The 21,035-nt window shown below is 31.9% G+C and overlaps 1 protein-coding gene across 1 annotated transcript; it reads right to left on the bottom strand.

Annotated features, from left to right (window-relative positions):
• Positions 1–237: 237 nt before the first annotated feature.
• LOC133197665 (lipoma-preferred partner homolog) lies at positions 238–14,340 on the bottom strand. Its single transcript, XM_061333794.1, has 11 exons — positions 14,254–14,340; positions 12,333–12,498; positions 10,184–10,451; positions 9,543–9,927; positions 9,091–9,253; positions 8,064–8,165; positions 7,795–7,862; positions 7,638–7,685; positions 4,784–4,914; positions 4,325–4,445; positions 238–4,104 (listed from the first exon to the last, which is right to left on the bottom strand). Exons 2-11 carry the CDS (start codon positions 12,469–12,471, stop codon positions 3,973–3,975), a joined length of 1,557 nt encoding a protein of 518 aa, XP_061189778.1. The 5' UTR covers positions 12,472–12,498; positions 14,254–14,340; the 3' UTR covers positions 238–3,972.
• Positions 14,341–21,035: the final 6,695 nt, after the last annotated feature.

Raw genomic sequence — 21,035 nt, 5'->3', positions numbered from 1 at the left:
TTTAAGCTGGTTTTTGCATGTGTGTACTGTGTGTGTTTTAAGACTTTACAGAATAAACTTTCACAAGTGCATTACTTTTCCACTGGAATGCACAGAGCAATTAATCATGCCCGAGGATAATGTTAGACAAGTTTAATAAACCCCCTTTGTGTATTGTGGTATACAGAATGTAAAAATATTCCAATGTTCTGCATAATCATGTAAACGAACCCTTCAAAAATATCAGTAACACACAGCTCTTTTTCAGCATGTATTAACATTTTCTGTACTACATTCAATAAATGATTTAGCAAGCACTGTATTCATTTATAATAAAAAAGCAACATACATAACAAATTACTACATTTACATACATAATTACAGAGGATATAGAATTATGTCTTACATATTGTTCTTTTTTCACAGTATAAATCATACCTCCGTTAAACTAAATAAAAAAAACATTTTTAAGGAAAAATTCAAAGGAACTGTGTCTAAAACATCTGAGCACAGTACATGTATTAAAGTTTTCACAAAAAAAAATGTTTCTCATGTAGTTTATAAATTTCTAAGAATAAACAATAAAGCCACTAAAGATAAACAGATTCTCACTACAATTTATGAGCAATGAATTTTGAAATCCCTGCCCATTATCAAAACATAAATTGAACATTGTCCACTGTTTTCAAAAAGAATGTTGAATTCTCATGCTAGAAAATCTTCAAAATTTTTATTCTATTCCTGTTAAATTTTGCTTTTTGTGCAATATAATCTCATGGCATATAGGTATGAAATTAAATTTGATTTGAAAAAGTTAGCTATATACCATAAAATATTAACACTAACATTTTAAATGAAATGGTACTGTATCCAATATCTAAGTAAAATTCTGACAAAATTTGGCATTACACTGTTTTACTGAATACTGTGCAAAAGAAATAACAAAATAATCACCAAGAAATATTGATAGTGGACAAATTTAATACAAACATGAGGTAAAATGCATAGAATGGAATTCATAGCTATAACTTGGATGCCACAATGTATATTCTGTAAATAATATATATACATATATAAAGTCTTACACTGTTGAACCAAAAACACACACACAAAAAAAGAAGTCTCTAAGGAGACGATAGCTCTACAGGTTTGAACTTAGGTCTTCCTATGTTTTCTTAATTACAACACCATTCATTGATGCAAAATTAAATATAATACTGTTTCCTAATGCAGTCTGCATATTATCAGGTTCTATTCTAATCAGAAAGGAGATATGAAAAAGAAAAATAATTTTAAAATAATTTTTAAAAAAACTAGGGATGTCAATTTTGTCAATAATTCATATTCAAATATTCAATGAAAGTATTCAGATATATTCGAATATTCGATAACATTAGTTGATTTTATATATGCATCATCTTACCCTCATGACAGATTTGGAAGAAAAATTGGGTGTGGAATTTTGTAGATGTACTGTAAGGAATTTTACATTTACTATTTGTCGATGTTTGAAATAAATATATTGATTTGAGTGTACATGTAAACACCCGAAATATAATTCTAAAAAAAATTATATCCTGAAGCTCTAAACGATGAACCGATAGTCTTACCAAGGGCAAGATTGTTCAGATTTAAATACATGTAATTACAATGTAATTACAATTATCTACCAAATAAGAGTTGTAATTTTAATCCTTGAGTCAATGTTTTCAAAACATAAACAAACACTTCCAAGGACAATTTACGTAGGTTATAAACTATTTTCCTGGAAATTTTTAAAATTTGGAATAGGTACAACCCGAGATAATAAAGTAATTCACACAGTTTATTATGAAACTGATCCCTTTACAGTTTTACAGACAAATTCTATAAAACAAGTAATTCATTGATCAATGAATTTATTTTGTCAAGTACTCTTCACATCTTTTATACTGAGAAAAAAGGGTTTCATTTTGTTGTCCTCGAAATTAATCATAGTTATCTCTTTTCTGTGAAATCTGAGAGAAAAAAAAACGAATTTTCGAATCGTAAATTCTTATTCGAACATCAACTTATCGAATGAATACTCGAATAATCGAATATTCGTTGACATCCCTATAAAAAACCTATTTCAGGTAAAAGCAGCAATAGTGAATCCAAAACCGATGCCCAGTAATATGCAACTTGATGCTTACATTTGGATCAAAGCACACAAAAACTGTTACACAATTGGGGTGGGGATGGGGGCATTTTATAATGAACAGTACTGGTCTATTCAAAGTACCCATGGCAACATTATTCATGAAATCAAAATTCCATAAAGGGACTATTTTTCTTGACATTCTCTAAAATCATGGCAGGTCTTACTCATTCAAATTAAACTGTTGGAAGTAATGTTTTAAAATCTTTTACCAGATTATTTTATTTCATAGTAACCTTGACAACATTTTTATTGAAATAAGAACACAAAATTAAACATCTTGATTTCCCAAAAATTGTAATTATTTTTATCAAAATTTGACCAAAACTGTTGGAGGAGTAATATTTTGAAATTTTGCCTACCATTTATCTCATTTTTTTAAAATCATAGAAACAGTATTCATTGAAATTAAAATCACAAGATACCAGTACATGGAATTCCATTGTATGTAGCCAAAATAAGCATGACAAGCACTATGGAAAATATTTACAGACAAACAGACAGATGACCAACACACTTTACAAGCTCTTCTGATCTTCTACAAGAAGGTTAAAACCAACAACTTTTTACCTAATAAACTACTCATCAACACATAAAAAGGAAAATAACTGCCACTTTTTTTTCATGCAATGAAGTAATAAAAAAATATATGCGTTGATATGAGTGTATCACAAAGCACTGCGTAGAATATCTTGAATCTGTGATTTTATATCTACAATCAAATATCACATCTAAAATATCAAGGTTATGTAAAAAAAAAAAAAAAAAAGAAGCAAAATAAAAATCCTTCTAAATCACTTCTTATACATGAAATAAATGCACATCTATTTTTTTTTTTAAAACAAAGTTGATTTGGTTATGTCTGTACAATAGGTACAGGTGCATGTAAATGTCAGGTGTGCATTGCTGATGTGTTTAGGTCATTAAGTGGTGTATATACTTGTGCATACAGTGTATGTATCATATTGAGATTTTGTACAGATTTTTAGCCTTTAACATTTATTTGATATGAAGGGGGACTAGAGTGTACCATCTTTAGATCTCTGTTCTTGTAATAAATTATAATAAACCGATAAAATAATGCTGATACATGGTGGGGGGGGGGGGGGGGGGTGATTTTAAAGTTCTACAAATGTAGACTAAATAATTACCAAATAATTTAATGCCTTTAAATAAGATGAAAAAAAAATGGGTAAAAATCCTACTGAATAAGAATAAATCACATAAAAAAGTCCTTTGATCCATGTATATCACCATACAGCAAAAAGAATATAAACAGATAATTCTATACAATAGCTACATAGAGTTCATATAAAGATGCAACAAAACAAAATCAGTGAATTCAATATCATTTAGGGGTCATTTTTTTTCAGATAAAAATACACAAAAACAGCTTTGTTTCCCATGTAAACACATATATCTGCTACTAATTTGCAACATTTTAAATATAAGGATAGGTACAAAGCAAAAATAGATGTACAAATAACTTATAACATATGTACAAGCAACAAATAACAAAATATCCTCTAAATAAAAGACAGATGCACATCGTATCAATCATACTTAAACACATCATTGAAAGTATTCCTTACTTATTACAGTAAGAAATTGGACATATAAAAAGAATGACCCCCCTCCCCCATCTTCCTCTCCCTCCCAAAAGCTTTATTGCATAGAATAATTATTGAACAATCATTGAAATATTATTTTTTTTCCTTGATAGAAAATTAACACACACAGTGTATAGCATATTTCAATAAAATATCAACACAACATGAAAGGATTCAGCTGTAAACCTGGTACATTATTGCAGCTTATAACTCTGTGGCCATTTTGGAAGACATTGCTTGGATTTGCTTAGCATTACAATTTTTACATAAAATATGTTCATCCAACGGATAACAGCCTCTACCTTCAGCTTCTGAGGACAACAGAAGTCCGCAATCCTGAAATTGTAACCAAAAATTTTTATACTTAAAATATATTCATACTTTGATAATGACAGATTTTAAAAAAAATCTATTGTTAAAACAAAAACAAACAACTCTCAATGTTAATTTTCCTAGTAATAAACATGTCAATTCTTAAAAAGGTACTTGTATATATAAGATACAATTTTCACTCAAAGGTTCAGACATAAGTATGACACAATTTTACACAACTTACTTCACATCTGTAGCACTGAACATGAAAACTTTTATCCATGGCAACAACCCTAACAGTCTCCTCCTGCCCTGACTCTGGCATGATTGGATTTTGGCAAACACAACATCGGGGTGCAAATTTTCTACAATGTCAAACATTTTCAGATAAATTTAAACTAATTTTTTTAAAAAACTTACTTAGCAGTCTGAGAGAAAATTCTGTTTTAATCATGATTACAGGTACAAATAATAAGACCATGTTTTATTCTTGTCTCATTAGTAAAACAGTAAAACATGCCTATAGTGAACATGCTTATAATGAATTGACGCTTACACCGAAGTGATTTTCATTCCTAGTGATTTTAAAAGTATATTGTAAACTGAAGAGATATAATGCTTATAACCAAGCAAAATCGTCAATCCCTGGCACTTAGTAATAAGTGTGAGTTTTACTGTAGTTCAAGTGGAGCTTATGACTTACTTGTGAAAATCCTCGATGCAGTGAATTTGGTTAGTAGCATCCACTGTGAAGGGTATTCCATCCAGACTCTTGCCACACACTACACAGGTAAAACAGGCGGGGTGATATGGCTTGCCTGTGGCCCTCAGTAACTGAAATAAAAGAATAAAAGTATCATAATTGTGCTAAACATGCCATCATCATCTACTGAATATGGATGTCAAAATTCCTTTGATGGTTTAATTGACTAGTTAGGGGCTTAAGTTATATGAAAGTTGATTAACCAATGCAAATGTATTGAAGAAATAGATTATATGTGTATGGTACAATTTATAATCTTTCATATATTCTGACCTCGGTAAGAGATACAGCAATAATTCTGCACAAAATAGGAGTGGTCGTCTCCTAAGAGAGACAACTCAACTTAATAAAATATGAGGCCAGTTGGCCTTAATGCTCACAAGTAACCTTTCTCTTTCTCAAAAAATTAAAAGTAACTGCAGATACTACAAGAAACCTCATTTTGTGACCAGTTTATTTCAGCATTTCTGATTTACAAAATACTGTTGTAAACATCAAGTTCAAAAACTGTTGCCCACTTAGCTTGCAGAAGTCTGTATGCATCTGCTTAAAAGTACATGTATGATCTGAAGAAACCTTAATAAACACTATATAGATATATCTTTGAATAATCTTGGTCCTTATTTTCTTGAGGAAGTGCATTAAAAGGTTTTTCAAGATATTCCTGTGTTAAACTTTGACAACCCTTATTGTGGCATCAACCTAGTCCAGGGGCCACAGTATGAACAAAACTAAAAAAAAAAAAAAAAAAAAAAAAAAAAAGAACTCTTTCATCCAAGTATTCTTTTGAAAATAAAGTTGGAACTGATTCTGTGATTTTAGAGATGAAAATGTGAAAAGTTTACATATATGAACATAAGGATATAGATACTATACACAAGAAAAACCTAGCTGAAGTCTCTGGTATTTTAATTCAATTCTAATAGCCAGATCTATCAATGAAAAGAAATTAAAACAAGAAGCTAATGAACCACAGCACTCACTTGAGTCACTACGGCCTTAGTAATCCTCATCTGCAGAATTTTTCACCTATATGTTCCTATGTTAAACTTTGATTGTCTATTGTGGCCCCTCCCTACCCCAACAGTTCAAGATTTAAACAAACTTACACAACCTAAGGATGCTTCCATATAAATATGACTAATCATGCCTTTGCTGTAGCAAGATTTTATATATTTATAACAAGATTTTTAATGTCTTTTTTTTTTTTACTATTAGTATATATTCCTATGTTAAACTTTGATCATTATTGTGCCCCACACTAACCCTGATGGTCATTATTTTAATCTAACTACATGATGATGCTTCCATATCACCATGACTACTGGTAATCAGACCTTTGCTGTTCTTGAGAAGAAGATTCTTAAAGATTTTCCACCACATATCCTTATTAATAGGAAGAACTTTAATCACCTACTGTGGTCCCACCCTATCCCTGGGGGTCATGATTGAACAAACTTGAATTTACACTACTTAATAAAGCTTTCACGTAAGTTTAAATTTATCTGGCTGAGTGGTTCCTGAGAAGATGATTTTTAAAGATTTTTTCCCTATATATTCTTAAGAAAAAATTTGATCACCTACTGTGACTCCATCCCACCCCTGGGGGTCATGATTTAAACAAATTTTAATCTACACTTCCTGAGAATGCTTTCATATCAATATGACTAATCATGTCTTTGCTGTTCTTGAGAACAAGATTTTTAAAGACTTTTTACTACATATTCCTTTGTAAAATTAAGTAAAAGTTTGCTGTTCTTGAGAAGACTTTTTAAGAATCTTTTTTCCCTATTCATTTTTATGTAAAACTCTGATCACCTATTGTGGCACCAACCTACCCCTAGGGTCATAATTTGAACAAACCAAAATCTAAACTATGTAAGCTTAAAGTTTTCTAGTCCAGTGGTTCTAGAGAAGAAGATTTTTGAAAGAATCCTAATTCTTAATTATCTCCCTTTGAAATAGGGCATGATCCTTTATTTGAACAAACTTGAATTCCCTTCATCCAAGGATGCTTTGTGGCAATTTGGTTGATATTGGCCAAGTGGTTTTAGAGATGAAATTGTGAAAAGTTTGCTACATCAACGACAATATGACAACAGCGGGCAAATTGCAAATTTTGATCAGAAAAGCTCACTTAAGCATTTGGTTTAGTGAGCTTAAAAAGACATATTACAAAATGGAACAAACTTCAACAGGAATAAGTACATTAATGTCCTAATACTCTGATTATGATGGAATTAACCTGTATATTATATTATCATATGTGCATTTTAAATGATTTGGCCATTATATACTGTAACTGCAATAATGTTGCCCTCCATTTTTTTTTTTGAGGGGGGGGGTCTCCTTAAAACATCAGATTAAAAATAACAGAAAGGGCTTCATTATTGCAGCTAGCCATTATAGTATATAAATGAAGTCAATCAGAACATTTTATATAAAACTATTGGAATTCCCTTTATCTTTTGTAATTTTGTTTTTTCATTTGACTAGGTACACCATACCAAGATATATAATGACTTGTTAAGTACACATAGGAATTTGAGGTCAATTATATAAGTTGAGAACACATTATCTCTACAGTGAGTAATGACCTAATACAGCGGAGCTTTATCCAGAACTGCTTCCTTATGGGAAACGCTGAACAAATAACACTTCCTCCAAGCACTTGTGATGAGTGCAGGTGCTTATCATTAGAGCCTGACATTATATACATACAAGGATGGGCTGTAGCAAAGAAAATCCTTTTTTTTAATGTAATTAAGAAATAAATAAAACCTATGAAACCTACCCGATCTGTAATTGGCTTTGAACACACAGAACACTTCTCTAAGCTATTCTGAAACAGAAGTTGATTAAATAGTTACACTTGGTCACAGATTTTTTTTCTCTTAACATTTATTGTACTAATTTAAACATTACTTTTTCAGCTACAGCAGTTAACTTACAATGTAGCACTGTTCACAGTAAGGCTTGTTGTCCATGGAATAAAATGATTTTCCTCTCAACAGTGTCCCTGAAAAATGAAACAGCATTTCTTCACTGCTCCTCACATTTAAAATTTTACACTATTTATGATAATTTTTTTTGCTCTAAATTATTGCACTGCATTCTTTACAATAAAACTAAGAACTACTGAATGTCCCGCCTTCCACTCAGATGATCTACATGATATTATACACTAAGTGTATGCTGGGAATAAGTCTTTGTTACGTACCACAGTTGATACAGATGAAACACGAGATGTGGTACACCTGGTCATTAGCTGTACACCCATTGTTTTCTCCTACAACCTTCTTCTGACACTTCACACAAATACCTGTAAAACAAATGATTAATACTCAGTTTTAAACATTTAAAATAAAATTTTCAAAAATATTTGATCACTAGTATCCACTTTTAATCATCTTCTATAACACACATGTACCAAAATATCTAATTACCTTTATATACATAACACACAACATATGTATACAGAAAACAGACATTATCAGACAGAACTTAACTCCTGAGAATTACTTTTCTAAAAATTTTTCCATCAGACACCATAGTGAAGGAGAACAAAAAGTTTTTCATTTTTCAACATAAGCAAATCATGATTAATAATAATAATCTACTTTGTGTCTCTGGCTTCTAGAAAATTCTTTGCAGACTAAAAAGTATGCTATCATGGCTTCTAAACAGTGTTACAGACTGGTACACATTGTCAAGGGAAAAAGCAGTGGATAATTGTCCTATGTCCAGATTATGACTGACAGCATTACATGATAAATTGGTTGTAATACCTTCGTGCAAATATTCTAAGCAGAAGCTCATAATATTATGCATCATAAAAAGGCTAAGAAAGTTTGTCAGGTTTTTTTTTTTTTAAAAAAATATCATAATATAAAGTATCTATCATGAGATTTTTAATCCCTTTTGTGTCGGAAACAGTTTATAAATAATAAAGAAAGATAATTTCACCCGTACAAAAGACTACAACTGATTCTATTATCAAGTTAAAATACTTGTCTTTTTCATTAAGATAATTTTGAGTGAGTTACAGTTTGATCAAGGGAAATGAATTATTCTCAAAAATCATAATAACTAGTGCTTACATACTATTTAATGGTAAAAATATGACTACAAAGACCTCTGACTTTTAATTTTTCTTCTTCTAGGGAATCCCACTCTGGAGACAATATAGAGCCCGAATATGTAAGCTGAACACACAACTTTTTGCTACTTGTAAACTATTCTCATACCAAAGAAGTCAGTTTCACTGGAAGAATCCATGTTTTGTATCAAGAGATTGGTCAGGGCATCAACCTCAGCTTCTTGTGTTGATTTGTCCCCACCACGTGGTGACTCTGGACCCATGGGTACCACCTGTGGCCCAGGAACTGGGCGTTCACTTCTGTAGTCGTCCTACAAAATACAAAACCTTGGGTTTTAACCAATTTATGCATCAAATGTGCTTGTTTTGTGTTAGAATATCTAACATATAAAAATCCCTGTGCAGTGATTAATATGTTACAGTTAAGAACTGGATTTACTGTAATGATCTTTATGTCCTCCTGTTACTTACCGTAAACGGTATTTCAATACAAGTAACATAATGCTTAAATCACTACAAATACATATGAGAAACAACATTTCAAATAAGTCCAGACAATCAAGCCTCTTAATTATTTCTTCATGCTACGAATATTTTTACCTGATATTTTGGAACAAATCCCCCCGAGCTAGTGCTGAGGTTTCTGTCATAGTTATACTCTGGACCTCCTTGGTTATTAAAAATGTGGTGCTCACTGATGTTCTGTCTTACATAGCCAGCTGGTGGTGCCACAGGATCCCTCGGTGGGTTGTAAATGTCAGGTGGCTCTCGGATCACTTTGACAGGGCGGGCATAAATCGTACTGTCTGACTGTGAGGAGGGACCAGAGGAGGAGTATACAGGCTGAGACGGCTGTAGGTTGGCATAGTTACTGGGAGATTTATAGGGGGGTCCAGTGGGGGACATGGAACGCCCCCCTGTGTAAGTTGGTTTCTGGTTGTCCATTTGGTAGTGAGTGGTGCTGGTGTGGTATGACTCAAATGATCTAAAAACGTCAATAATTAAACCATGTTAATCAAGTAAATTAACTTACATTTTATACTGGTAAAATGAAATATTCCTTAAAGCTCTCTGATACTACAAATTTGATAATTTCTTATTCCCACAAATATAACAAGAAATGCTCCATAAATATTAGTTGTCCAGTTTACAAATCAAACACAACACACATCCATAACACTTTAAACTCAATTTTTTTTTAAACAAATGGGATGTATCTTCTTAATGTTTCAAAATTGTACCTGTTTGGAGGGGAATCCCCATAGTTAGAAGAGTAAATTTGATTATGTACTCCATACTTTGTGTTGTCCAGAGGTTGTGTGGTATAGTTTGAGGTTGGAGAGGGAGGGGGAGGGAAATCATCCTGGGGTTCATTGTAGCCATACCCACGGGACTGATCAACAGGTGGGGGTGGGTATGGTGTGTCCTCTATGTAGGTACTTTGAGGTGGAGGGGGAGGAAATTCCTCATCCCCCTGATCTGCTCGGAACTGGCGATATGTTCCGCCTCCTACAAATAAAGTACTTTAGTGTAAAGATATGTATACATAGCAATGTTGAAGTGTGATGAAAGAAACTTCCTCAAATAATATATTAGAAGGTGAAAAGCATGCACATTACAGTAAAATAAAACTGGTTAGTCAACAGAGAGATTACTGCTACTTCCTGTCGAGTATTTCAGTTTGGATGATCATATCATAGCTGTCATATCTTTCACATCTGTGGTTTATATTTTAAAAGCCTGAAAGGTTTACTAAAAAGATACATTATGTACCTGTAAAATTTCTCTTCAAGGAACTTCATTAGAAAGAATTCTTGCATATAGAAGCTAATTTAAATTCCTCTACCAATATTCTTTACATGTATAAGCATTTGAGAAAATCAAATCAATTGCAAAAGCATTTTTTTTTGCATTTTTTTTTTCTATTAAATAAAAAAAACCCAACATTTTCCCTATCAATAATGTTATTGTGAATTTGTTTAAGAAGTCTACTCAGAGGACAGGAATTTCAGAACAGATACTTTTTACATGAACTCTTTCTTTTTTAACCTAATATTATTTACTGTTTATCTGGGACATGCTTCACATTGACTTGGTCTATAGGACTTAATAAATAATGTCTTAATTTATAAGGCCCTTTTATTTGAGAAATCTGTTTATGAAATCTTTTATCATCAAATATATCAACTGAAAAACAAAAGTAATGAATTTAAACAAGGAAAGATATTTTGATATATGAGAATTTTGAAAATTAATGAAATTAAAAAAAATAAGCTAGCTACCAGTAATTTAAACCAATTTATACACTTTGTAAAATCAATGCACATAGATAGGAAATATAATCTTACATTATCTCCCTACCCATTGATCAAAACTGTGTGCTGTGAAAGACAAACATATATAAATTAAATGTCTTTACATATAGGTCCTAACGGAATAAAGATATTTGTACGACTGAACATGCACATTAATAAAATGTGAATCAAGACTCTGAACCAATAGTCTTCTAACAATATAAATGCTTTATGATAGCATTCTATTTAAGATAGTTCACATACAGGAGTATATGTATGTTGCATATATTAAAAATTCCATTATTCAAAAGTAAAAAAAAAAAGTTTATTAAATTATACTGAAAAATAATGTTCAACATGCTCACATTAGCATACAGCTGACTAGGAGAAACTTTTTTCCCCTTTAAACTACCCACCTCCCAGCCCTCTGTCAGCATATTATAGTAATATATCTATATATGATTGTAGATGTGTTGTAAATGAGGTATATCTCATCTTTAAATCTGGCTATGTACATATCGTATCATGTAAATTTCACAGAATATGTTGTTACATATACATGTATATTATACACCCAGATGATACCTGCTTTAAAAGGTCTTGGTGAGGAATTCAAGATCACTGTGAATATAATGCAGAATACATGTACAAAGCAAAAATATCTTATTAATATTCAATTTTTGCATTTTTAGCAGTTGGGTTTTAGTTCTCTCATGAATTATTTTAAGCAAAGAGAACAAAATCAATGTTTTCATTATTGTTTTCATTATTACAATAATTAGAAGAAAAATATGCTCATACAGTAAGACACCTTAAAATACTTACAAAATTATGTGTGAAGGTGTTTACTAACTGAACCAAAACCTAAATTATAAGTATTGTTAGTGTGACATATGTAGTTTATTTTAAGACTAATTCTGTCCTACTTCTCACTCGAACTCTCATAATAATACAGGATATATCCAGAATCACTAACAGTATTTATGGGCCTTATGGGTTGTTTCTATCAATCCAGTCATATTTTATGCAAAACAAAATGAATCTTACATGATATTATTTACACAATACTGAAATGTGTCACTTGATCCCACTTTACCTGCTTTGAATGGTTTTGGTGATGCGTTTAAGACTTTAGATGGCTTGGGGGCCACAGCAGGTGGTATTTTCTTCTGAGTGCCTGGTGAGTCATTAATGTTTAGCCCCTTAAAACTCCTCTCAATTCCGTGTTGTGTCATCTCTAAATAAGGCTGGATCAGAATAACCTGCAAAACATAGTTATATACAGTGAAACTTGTTTAGTAAGAACACGGATATAGCGAATTCACGGATATAGCGAAGTTTTCTTGGATCCCCAGCTACATGTATATAAATTTTACGAATTCTTTATACAGATATAACAAATTACAGATATAACGAAGTAATTTCACAGGTCCCAATGACTTCTTTATAACGAAGTTTTACAGTATAACAAAATTTGATAACTTCATCTTTAAATTAGTATGAACTTTACTTCCCTCTGGTATAACATTTAATAGTTATGTAGACACTTAGAGGGGTAATACAGAAATATATGGGGTCCTTGACATGAGGTGTAAGGAGAGCCCAATCTCCATTTCTTCAAGGAACCCATATATTTCCGTATTACCCCGGCCAGCCTCTAAGTGTTTACATAACGAATTTATCCTGTCAGATTTTTTTGGAATAACGTTCATTTTCTCTGATTTAAGCAAACCATTTCGAAAACAATTTTGACATCGTTTGATGTGTATGTGATGTCGACGTCACGTCGTTTGATGCTAATTTGTGACGTCTCTTATTAGGTTCCTTGCGTGTTCAAATGAAAACAACATATTGAATATGATCTAGACAGATTGTCATGTGGAGGGGGCTATTGATTTGATATGTGGTGAGTAGGTCACATGGAGGGGCATATTAACAATATAATGGGTAGGCAGCATAATATGGTTTAATACAGTATTCTTCTCGACCAATGAAATTTCAAGATTTTTATCAGAGGCAGGATAAGTGGATCTATGGTATAAATATACGGAATATCGATGCACAGTACACAATCACATTTTTGATAAGTAACTGTATATGTCAAATACCCATACCATGTTTACAGACATCTCAATTTTAAACAGTCTCTCTTAAGAGGCCAAATGCTATAAGACTCTGGGCTTCATTTTCAAAATGCTTTTAATGTCTCTGTGCAAACGTCAATGAAATCTTTAAAGAAAATAGCCAAGTTCTTCATTTTACAAGATCATGGTGATGATCTGATAAAAAAAAATGTGTTTCAAGGTTTCAAAAATAATTTCCTCTGCAAAGTTAAATACTGATATTTCTACATGAATATATATTACAACAAAACTGCAGTCACAAAATCAGGACATATATCAGTTAAACATAAAACATAACATCTTACAACTTCGACACCAAATTTACCCTTCCCCTCAGTTTAGCGTTGTTTTACCTGTGACAGATGTTTAATTTCTTAAGTTATCAGATTAAATTCTAGGGGTGAAACGATACACCTCCTTCACGGTTCGATACGTATTGTATAATTTTGTCTCGGTTCGGTTATTTTCGATACGATACATTTTGATAGAAGGAAACAAATTCTACGTTGTTTTATGCTTTCTTTTTCTAAATCTAGTCACATATTTTACGAATTTTATTTGCAAATTGACTAGAAGAAATTGATTAAAATTATTTGACTGTCAAAAATTATTTTACAAGCTATCAGTCATCAAAAATTTATGTTTTCTATACTTATTTATACTGAGTAACGTGTTATACCTTATGCCAAACCCGACTGAATAACGATCCCGACCGAAAAATGAACCGAACCGAAAATTTGAGATTTTGCACCGTGTATCAAACCGAGAAAAAATACCGCGGTGCATCGATACCGCGGTGAACCGTTTCACTCCTATTAAATTCCAGTGGATCACTTCCACTGCGTTAACTTTGTAGATATATGTGTCTTGTTGACCAGTAATAAGGATATTTACCTATTAAAGCGAAGTATTAGCTCATCTGTCAATGCCCGTGCACAGCCTTAAATGGAATAGTGACTTCCGTGACGCATTTCCGCTAAGAAGTCATACAAAGAACGGTAACTCGCGAAAAACACTGTAAGGTATTCGAGGCGTTTATTCAATAATACAACGGTGCCATGTATTGCTTCATCATATAACATTACTATTTTTTGATATTGTGGTAGAAGCTACAGTATTTGATTTGCTGAAATGAATTTTGTCCAAATTTACCTAACATTTACCTGTACGCTGTGTTGGTCTCGGCGTATATTCCAAGAATTTCAAGAATGCGTCATTTGGGATTGTATTACAAATGCACAGCGAATGCGTGATGACCCTGTCGCATTCTTTCTTTCCTATTTTTTGTACTCTAAAAATATACAAATGAGTCATACAGAAAATAAAACATCCCATTCATAAACAGTTTTTGGTATTTACAGAAACATTGATGAAAATGAAGTTTAAAGGATAATTAAAGGATTGGAAGAAAGAAGTGACAAAGGAATTTTAACTTCTAATTGATCACGATATTTAATAAAATTTGATTAATTTAAAAACCTTTTAATAAAATATCATAAAACAGTTTATTTAAATTAGACCTTTTCTTCCCTCTTTTTCTTATTTTAAAATTATCCAGGAATTAAAGGAAGCCTGGATAAATATAATTAAAAATTCTGAAAAATTTTATTTTACAATTTAAAAACTACTGCCTAATTACTAATTACAGATATAAATGGACAAATGACAGAGGACTTGCTAATTGATTCAAGTTAGATAAATAACTTCAGAGAAATCTCTCTCCTCTTCCAGTTTAAATGAAATACAAGACTAAATATATATATAATACTCAGTCAATACCTAGCCAGTATGTGCAATATGTAAAACTAAACATATATATATATATATATATATATATATATATATATATATATATATATATATATATATATATATATATATATATATATATATATATATATATATATATATATATATATATATATATATATATATATAAATATAATTTAATTTTAGCTGTAACACGTCATTTGATTGGATAAAAGATTTCGTTTATATCGTATAACATAAATTTCCTTCGTCACAATGAGTTAGTTCAAAAACGTATTACTCCGCTTGACGTTACTTTTAAAATATGCTCAATTTGAAGCCATTTTTGGAGGAAAAATTGTCTTATTGTCTACACTGAAATTAAATTATAAGGAATGAAGCTTATTTTAACCTATATTATACGATATAACATAACTTGGGGCAGTTTACGCTTTTTTATAAACCGTTTCGGGGTTTATAAAGCGTAAACTCCCCAAAGTTATGTTATATCGTATAACATAGGTTAAAATAAGCTTCATTTCTTGAATGTTTTCTGTTTATATATATATATATATATATATATATATATATATATATATATATATATATATATATATATATATATATATATATATATATATATATATATATATATATATATATATATATATATACAATATTTTTTTTTTGAATGTGTACTTACAATAGATAAAATATTTATAATGTTATAATGTCCTGAAATTTGTATATTACAATAAAATGAAAGCAAAATTAATTCTCATGACCACAATCAACCTATATCTTAAGTTTTCTGGCTTGTTCTTAGAATTATCTGTTCTTAGAATTATCATGGGCAATCAGTAGTATTAAACATTTTTAATGGAATTCTCTCTCTCTCTCTCTCTCCTTGTAGAGTGTAAACATATAAACCTTTCCATTTGACAGTGGGGAAACAAACAAATAGATGTATTTACATTCAATGTGCTAGCTCAAGCATGCGGAATTTAAGCTGTATTTTTTATTTCCTAAAAATGACTTTCTTTAGTATGTAAAATATATTTCATAAAACGAATTGTAAGTACAAGAAATTATAAACATTGTAATAACTTATAAACAATAGCAACTTCCCAAAACAAAAAATGTTGTGTTAAACATCATGTATATATCAGTGATTTTTCAAATAAGAAAAAAAATGATGCGGGGGGGGGGGGGGGGGGGAGAAGGGCACGGAAAGAAAGAAATCTAGAAACAAGATGTGTTTGTGAAACACTGATGCCCCCGTATGGCAGCTTATGGCAAAGGTTAAAGTTTCTTCAAATGCAAGTCAAAATCCAGGCCAAAAGATAAAAAATATTGATACCCAAAGAAAGGTCTTGTCTCGAGGAATACACCCGTGAAATTTGAAAGACCTAGATACAACTGTTCAAAGGTTATGGCGAAGGTTTAAGTTTTTTAAATAAAAGTAAAACGTCAAGGTCAAGGTCAAAGTGGTTGGTATCCAAAGGAAGATCTTGTCACAAGGATTACATTTGTGAAGTATGAAAGCCCTAGCACCAACCATTCAAAAGTTATGGCCAAGGTTAAAGTTTTTCAAAAGTAGGTCAAACTCCTAGGTCAAGGTCAAAGGGTCAAAGTGGTTGGTGTCCAAAGGAAGGTCTTGTCACAAGGATTAAATATGTGAAGTATGAAAGCCCTAGCATCAACCATTCAAAAGTTATGGCCAAGGTTAAAGTTTTTCAAAAGTAGGTCAAACTCCTAGGTCAAGGTCAAAGGGTCAAAGTGGTTGATATCCAGAGGAAGGTCTTGTCACAAGGAATACACATGTGAAGTTTGAAACCCCAAGCACCAACTGTTCAAAAGTTATGGCCAAGGTTAAAGTTTTTCAAAAGTAGGTCAAACTCCAAGGTCAAGGTCAAAGTTGTTGGTATCCAAAGGAAGGCCTTGTCACAAAGAATACACATGTGAAGTTTGAAACCCCAAGCACCAACTGTTCAGAAGTTATGGCCAAAGTTAAAGTCTCATAAAATTTTGCAAAAGTGGGTCAAACTCCAAGGTCAAGGTCAAAAGGTCAAATATGATGGTACCCAAAGAAAGGTCTTGTCACAAGGAATACACATGTGAAATATGAAAGTCATAGCTCCAACCGATCAAAAGTTATGGGCTAGGTTAAAGTTGACAACAGACAAACAGACAAACAGGTAGACAGGACAAAAACAATATACCCCCGGGATCTTTCGATCCAGGGGCATAAAAAGGCATTGGAAACTAGAGAAAATCATGGCAATTTAATGAGAGGAAAGAAGTTCAGAGAAAGGTGTATGAGGTGCCGTTTTGGTAATTATTGCCATAAAGCGACATCACCTATTTGAATAGATGATATCACCAATTTAAACATGTGATATCACTCATTCAAATGAAATTTAGGTGATATCACATTCAAATAGGTGATATCACCTTTTCGAATTGGTGATACCAATAAATATGACGATAACGAATAGTATTCAAGCTCAAAAGTCCATTCAAACAATACAAAATAGGAGCAGAGCAAACACGGACATCAGAGGTGGGATCAGGTGCCATGGAGGAGTGAGCATACCTTGCCGACCGGTAACACCCGCCGTGTGTTCCTTGTCATGAACGGGAAAAACGGAAAAATCCGTAGACAATTCAGCGTGTAAATAATCATGGCTTAACAATTAGTATTAAAAACCTCAGTCAGCATTTGTTAAAGATTAGATTATATTTGCTGACAAGGTCATTGTATCGACTATAGAACTTGTGAAATGATGACTTTAAACGAGATTGTTAATATTCTTGTTTCGTCAACTTGCTTGTCAATAGAAATTGTTCGTACGTAGAACATGCTCTTGCGTATCGAATCAACTGAGAGGCATTAACCCCATAAACAGATGATAAGGGTATATTGCTACATAAGTAAGGAAAGTTGACGATTGAAAAGTTGAAGTCTTCACGTTTATCATAAAGCTTGGTTGTTAGGCTACATGTACTGTTAACGTCTTTTTCTGGTAAAATATCCAAATATGAAACAGATGTGACAGACTCTGTGGTATCTTTTATAGCTCACTGGGATATATCGAGTCGACATATGAATGGAAGTAAATTTTGTTAATTGATCATACGTCTTGATGTTATCTAAATATCGAGTTGAAGACCACAAGTTTTTTTTTTCTTTCTCATGTATAAGATTTTGAATAAATTCTGCTTCATTTGAATACAAAAATAGGTCTGCTAATAACGGGGCGCAATTAGTACCAATGGAAATTCCGACAGATTGTTGGAAGACCTGGTCTCCAAAAACTACATAGATATTGTCAGTCAAAAAATCAAGCATCCTTTTAATGTCAACTTTAGAATACTTGTGCATACAATCAGAAAGGGGTTTTTTTTTTAACAAAATAATGTTGCAGATGACAAGGTAAGTAAATTCATGAGTTCCATTTTTATTGAAAAAGCAGCTGTCAATGATGTCAAAAGCCTGCATTTTAATTTATCATGGAGAATGGTTGTATACAGTGTTGAAAAGTCGTACGTTTTGATGTTATTGATTTTGTTAAAATTGTGAAGTTTTTTAAAAGTCCCTTGGAATTTTTAAGTATCAACATCTGATTTACACCACTTCTTGAATACCTCCTGAAGTTTCTTCTTCACTGGTGTTAATATTTTAATGAGGACTAAAGAAAGAAACTTGGTAGAACATTTACTGGAACTCGCTTTGTATCTATGACGTTTAGGAAACCAGTATAGGTATGATAATTCAAATTCATTTTGATTGTTGGGAGTATTAAAAATATTTAAAACTGACATTTGATTTTGAAGAATTTCCTCCTTAGAAAGGGAGCTATAGATAAATAAATAGAAGATATTACTTATTCGAATAGGTGATATCACCTATACGAATTGAATATAACTGTTATCCCCTATTTGAATAGGTGATATCACTTATTTGAATTGGTGATATCACTTATGTTTTGAATTGGTGATATCACTTATTCGAATGAGATATCAAATATTTGCATTTCTTACTACCGGTACATCAAATAAGGAATGGTCCCTTCTTCAAGACAATTTAGCTTCAATTTAGCTTTTGTTTGTAAGGCTCATTATATTAAATGTATTTTAGAGGAACTTGGATTTAATTCTACAAGTGGCAATCCAACTTATACTCGTAGTTCCCCTTCTAAGGAAGAAATTCTTCAAAATAATATGTCAGTTTTGAATATTTCTAATATTCCAAACAACCAAAATGAATTTGAATTACCATATTTATATTGGATTCCGAAACTTCATAAAAATCCTTACAAACAAAGATACATAGTGGGTTCCAGTAAATGTTCAACCAAGCCTCTTTCTTTACTCCTCACTAGGATATTAACAGTGGTGAAGGAGAAACTTCAAGAGTACTGTGCAACAATATATTCGAGAAGTGGTGTAAATCAGATGTGGATACTTAAAAATTCCAAGGAACTTTTGGAAAATTTGAAATCACAAGATTTTACCAAAATCAACAGCTTAAAAACTTACGACTTTTCTACTTTATACTCAACCATTCCCCACGATAAATTAAAGTCCAGGCTTTTTGATATAATTGACAGCTGCTTTTTCAATAAAAATGGAACTCGTAAATATACTTACCTTGTAATTGGTCATTTGCAAAATTATTTTGTTAAAAAACATTCTGATTGTACACACAAGTACTCTGAAGTTGACATTACAAAGATGCTTGAGTTTCTGATTGACAATATCTATGTGGTTTTTGGAGACCAGGTCTTCCAACAATCTATTGGAATTCCCATGGGTACCAATTGCGCCCCGTTATTAGCAGACCTTTTTTTGTATTCATATGAAGCAGAATTTGTCCAAAATCTTGTACGTGAAAAGAAGAAAACACTTGCTGTGGCCTCCAACTCGACATTTAGATATATCGACGATGAATTGTCAATTAACAATGGCTATTTCCATTATGTCGATACGATATATCCAGGTGAGCTTGAGATAAAAGATACCACAGAGTCTGACACATCTGTTTCATATTTGGATATTTTACTTGAAAAAGACGTTAATGGTAATCTAACAACCAAGGTTTATGATAAACGTGATGACTTTAACTTTTCAATCGTCAACTTCCCTTACTTATGCAGCTATATACCTTCATCACCTGCATACGGGGTATATATCTCTCAGTTGATTCGATACGCAAGAGCATGCTCTACGTATGTACAATTTCTAAAACGAGGTAAATTATTGACAAACAACTTGATGAAACAAGAATATCAGCTGTCTCGTTTAAAGTCATCATTTCGTAAGTTCTATGGTCGATACAATGACCTTGTCAGCAAATACAATTTATCACTGAGTCAAATGCTGACTGACATTTTTCATACTAATTGTTAGGCCATTATTTACACACTGAATTGTCGACGGATTTTTCCGTTATTTCCCGATCATGACAAGGAGCACACGGCGGGTGTGACCGGTCGGCAGGGGATGCTCACTCCTCCATGGCACCTGATCCCACCTCTGATGTTTAGAGGTCCGTGTTTGCTCTGCTCCTATTTTGTATTGTTTAATGGACTTTTGAGCTTGACTACTATTCGTTATCTCCAAATATTTCACTTTAATGCAAAGTAAAGGATAAACTTTTTGAAAAAGGCTTCCAAAGAACAATTTCACTTTCTGAGCATTGATTTAAAAACGATGATAATGATTCTTTTACTCTTCAACAATCTTCTTATAAAGACAATAAAAGATTCTCTGGACTTGTTGAACCTAATTTGAGCCACATCCTCTACTATTTCGACATTGATTGATCAAATAAACTAGATCCCTGTGAAGTTATACATATTTAACTTGCAGTCAGTTTTGTTCTATTTATTGTTACTTTCTCTCTGTTATTGTTATTTGTGCAT

Source organism: Saccostrea echinata, unplaced genomic scaffold, assembly GCF_033153115.1.
Source record: "Saccostrea echinata isolate AGI-Se365-2 ecotype Australia unplaced genomic scaffold, CSIRO_AGI_Sech_v1 ptg000030l, whole genome shotgun sequence".
NCBI lineage: Eukaryota > Metazoa > Mollusca > Bivalvia > Ostreida > Ostreidae > Saccostrea > Saccostrea echinata.
Note: the sequence above shows the minus strand (reverse complement) of the source record. Positions and strands in the feature narration are given on the sequence as shown.

Coding starts and splice junctions, on each gene's coding strand:
- LOC133197665 (XM_061333794.1), bottom strand. CDS start 12,471: ATGACACAACACGGAATTGAGAGGAGTTTTAAGGGGCTAAACATTAAT. Junction 7,863..8,063: donor TTTCATCTGTATCAACTGTG/GTACGTAACAAA, acceptor TTCATTTTTCAG/GGACACTGTTGAGAGGAAAA. Junction 4,446..4,783: donor TGCATCGAGGATTTTCACAA/GTAAGTCATAAG, acceptor TTGACATTGTAG/AAAATTTGCACCCCGATGTT.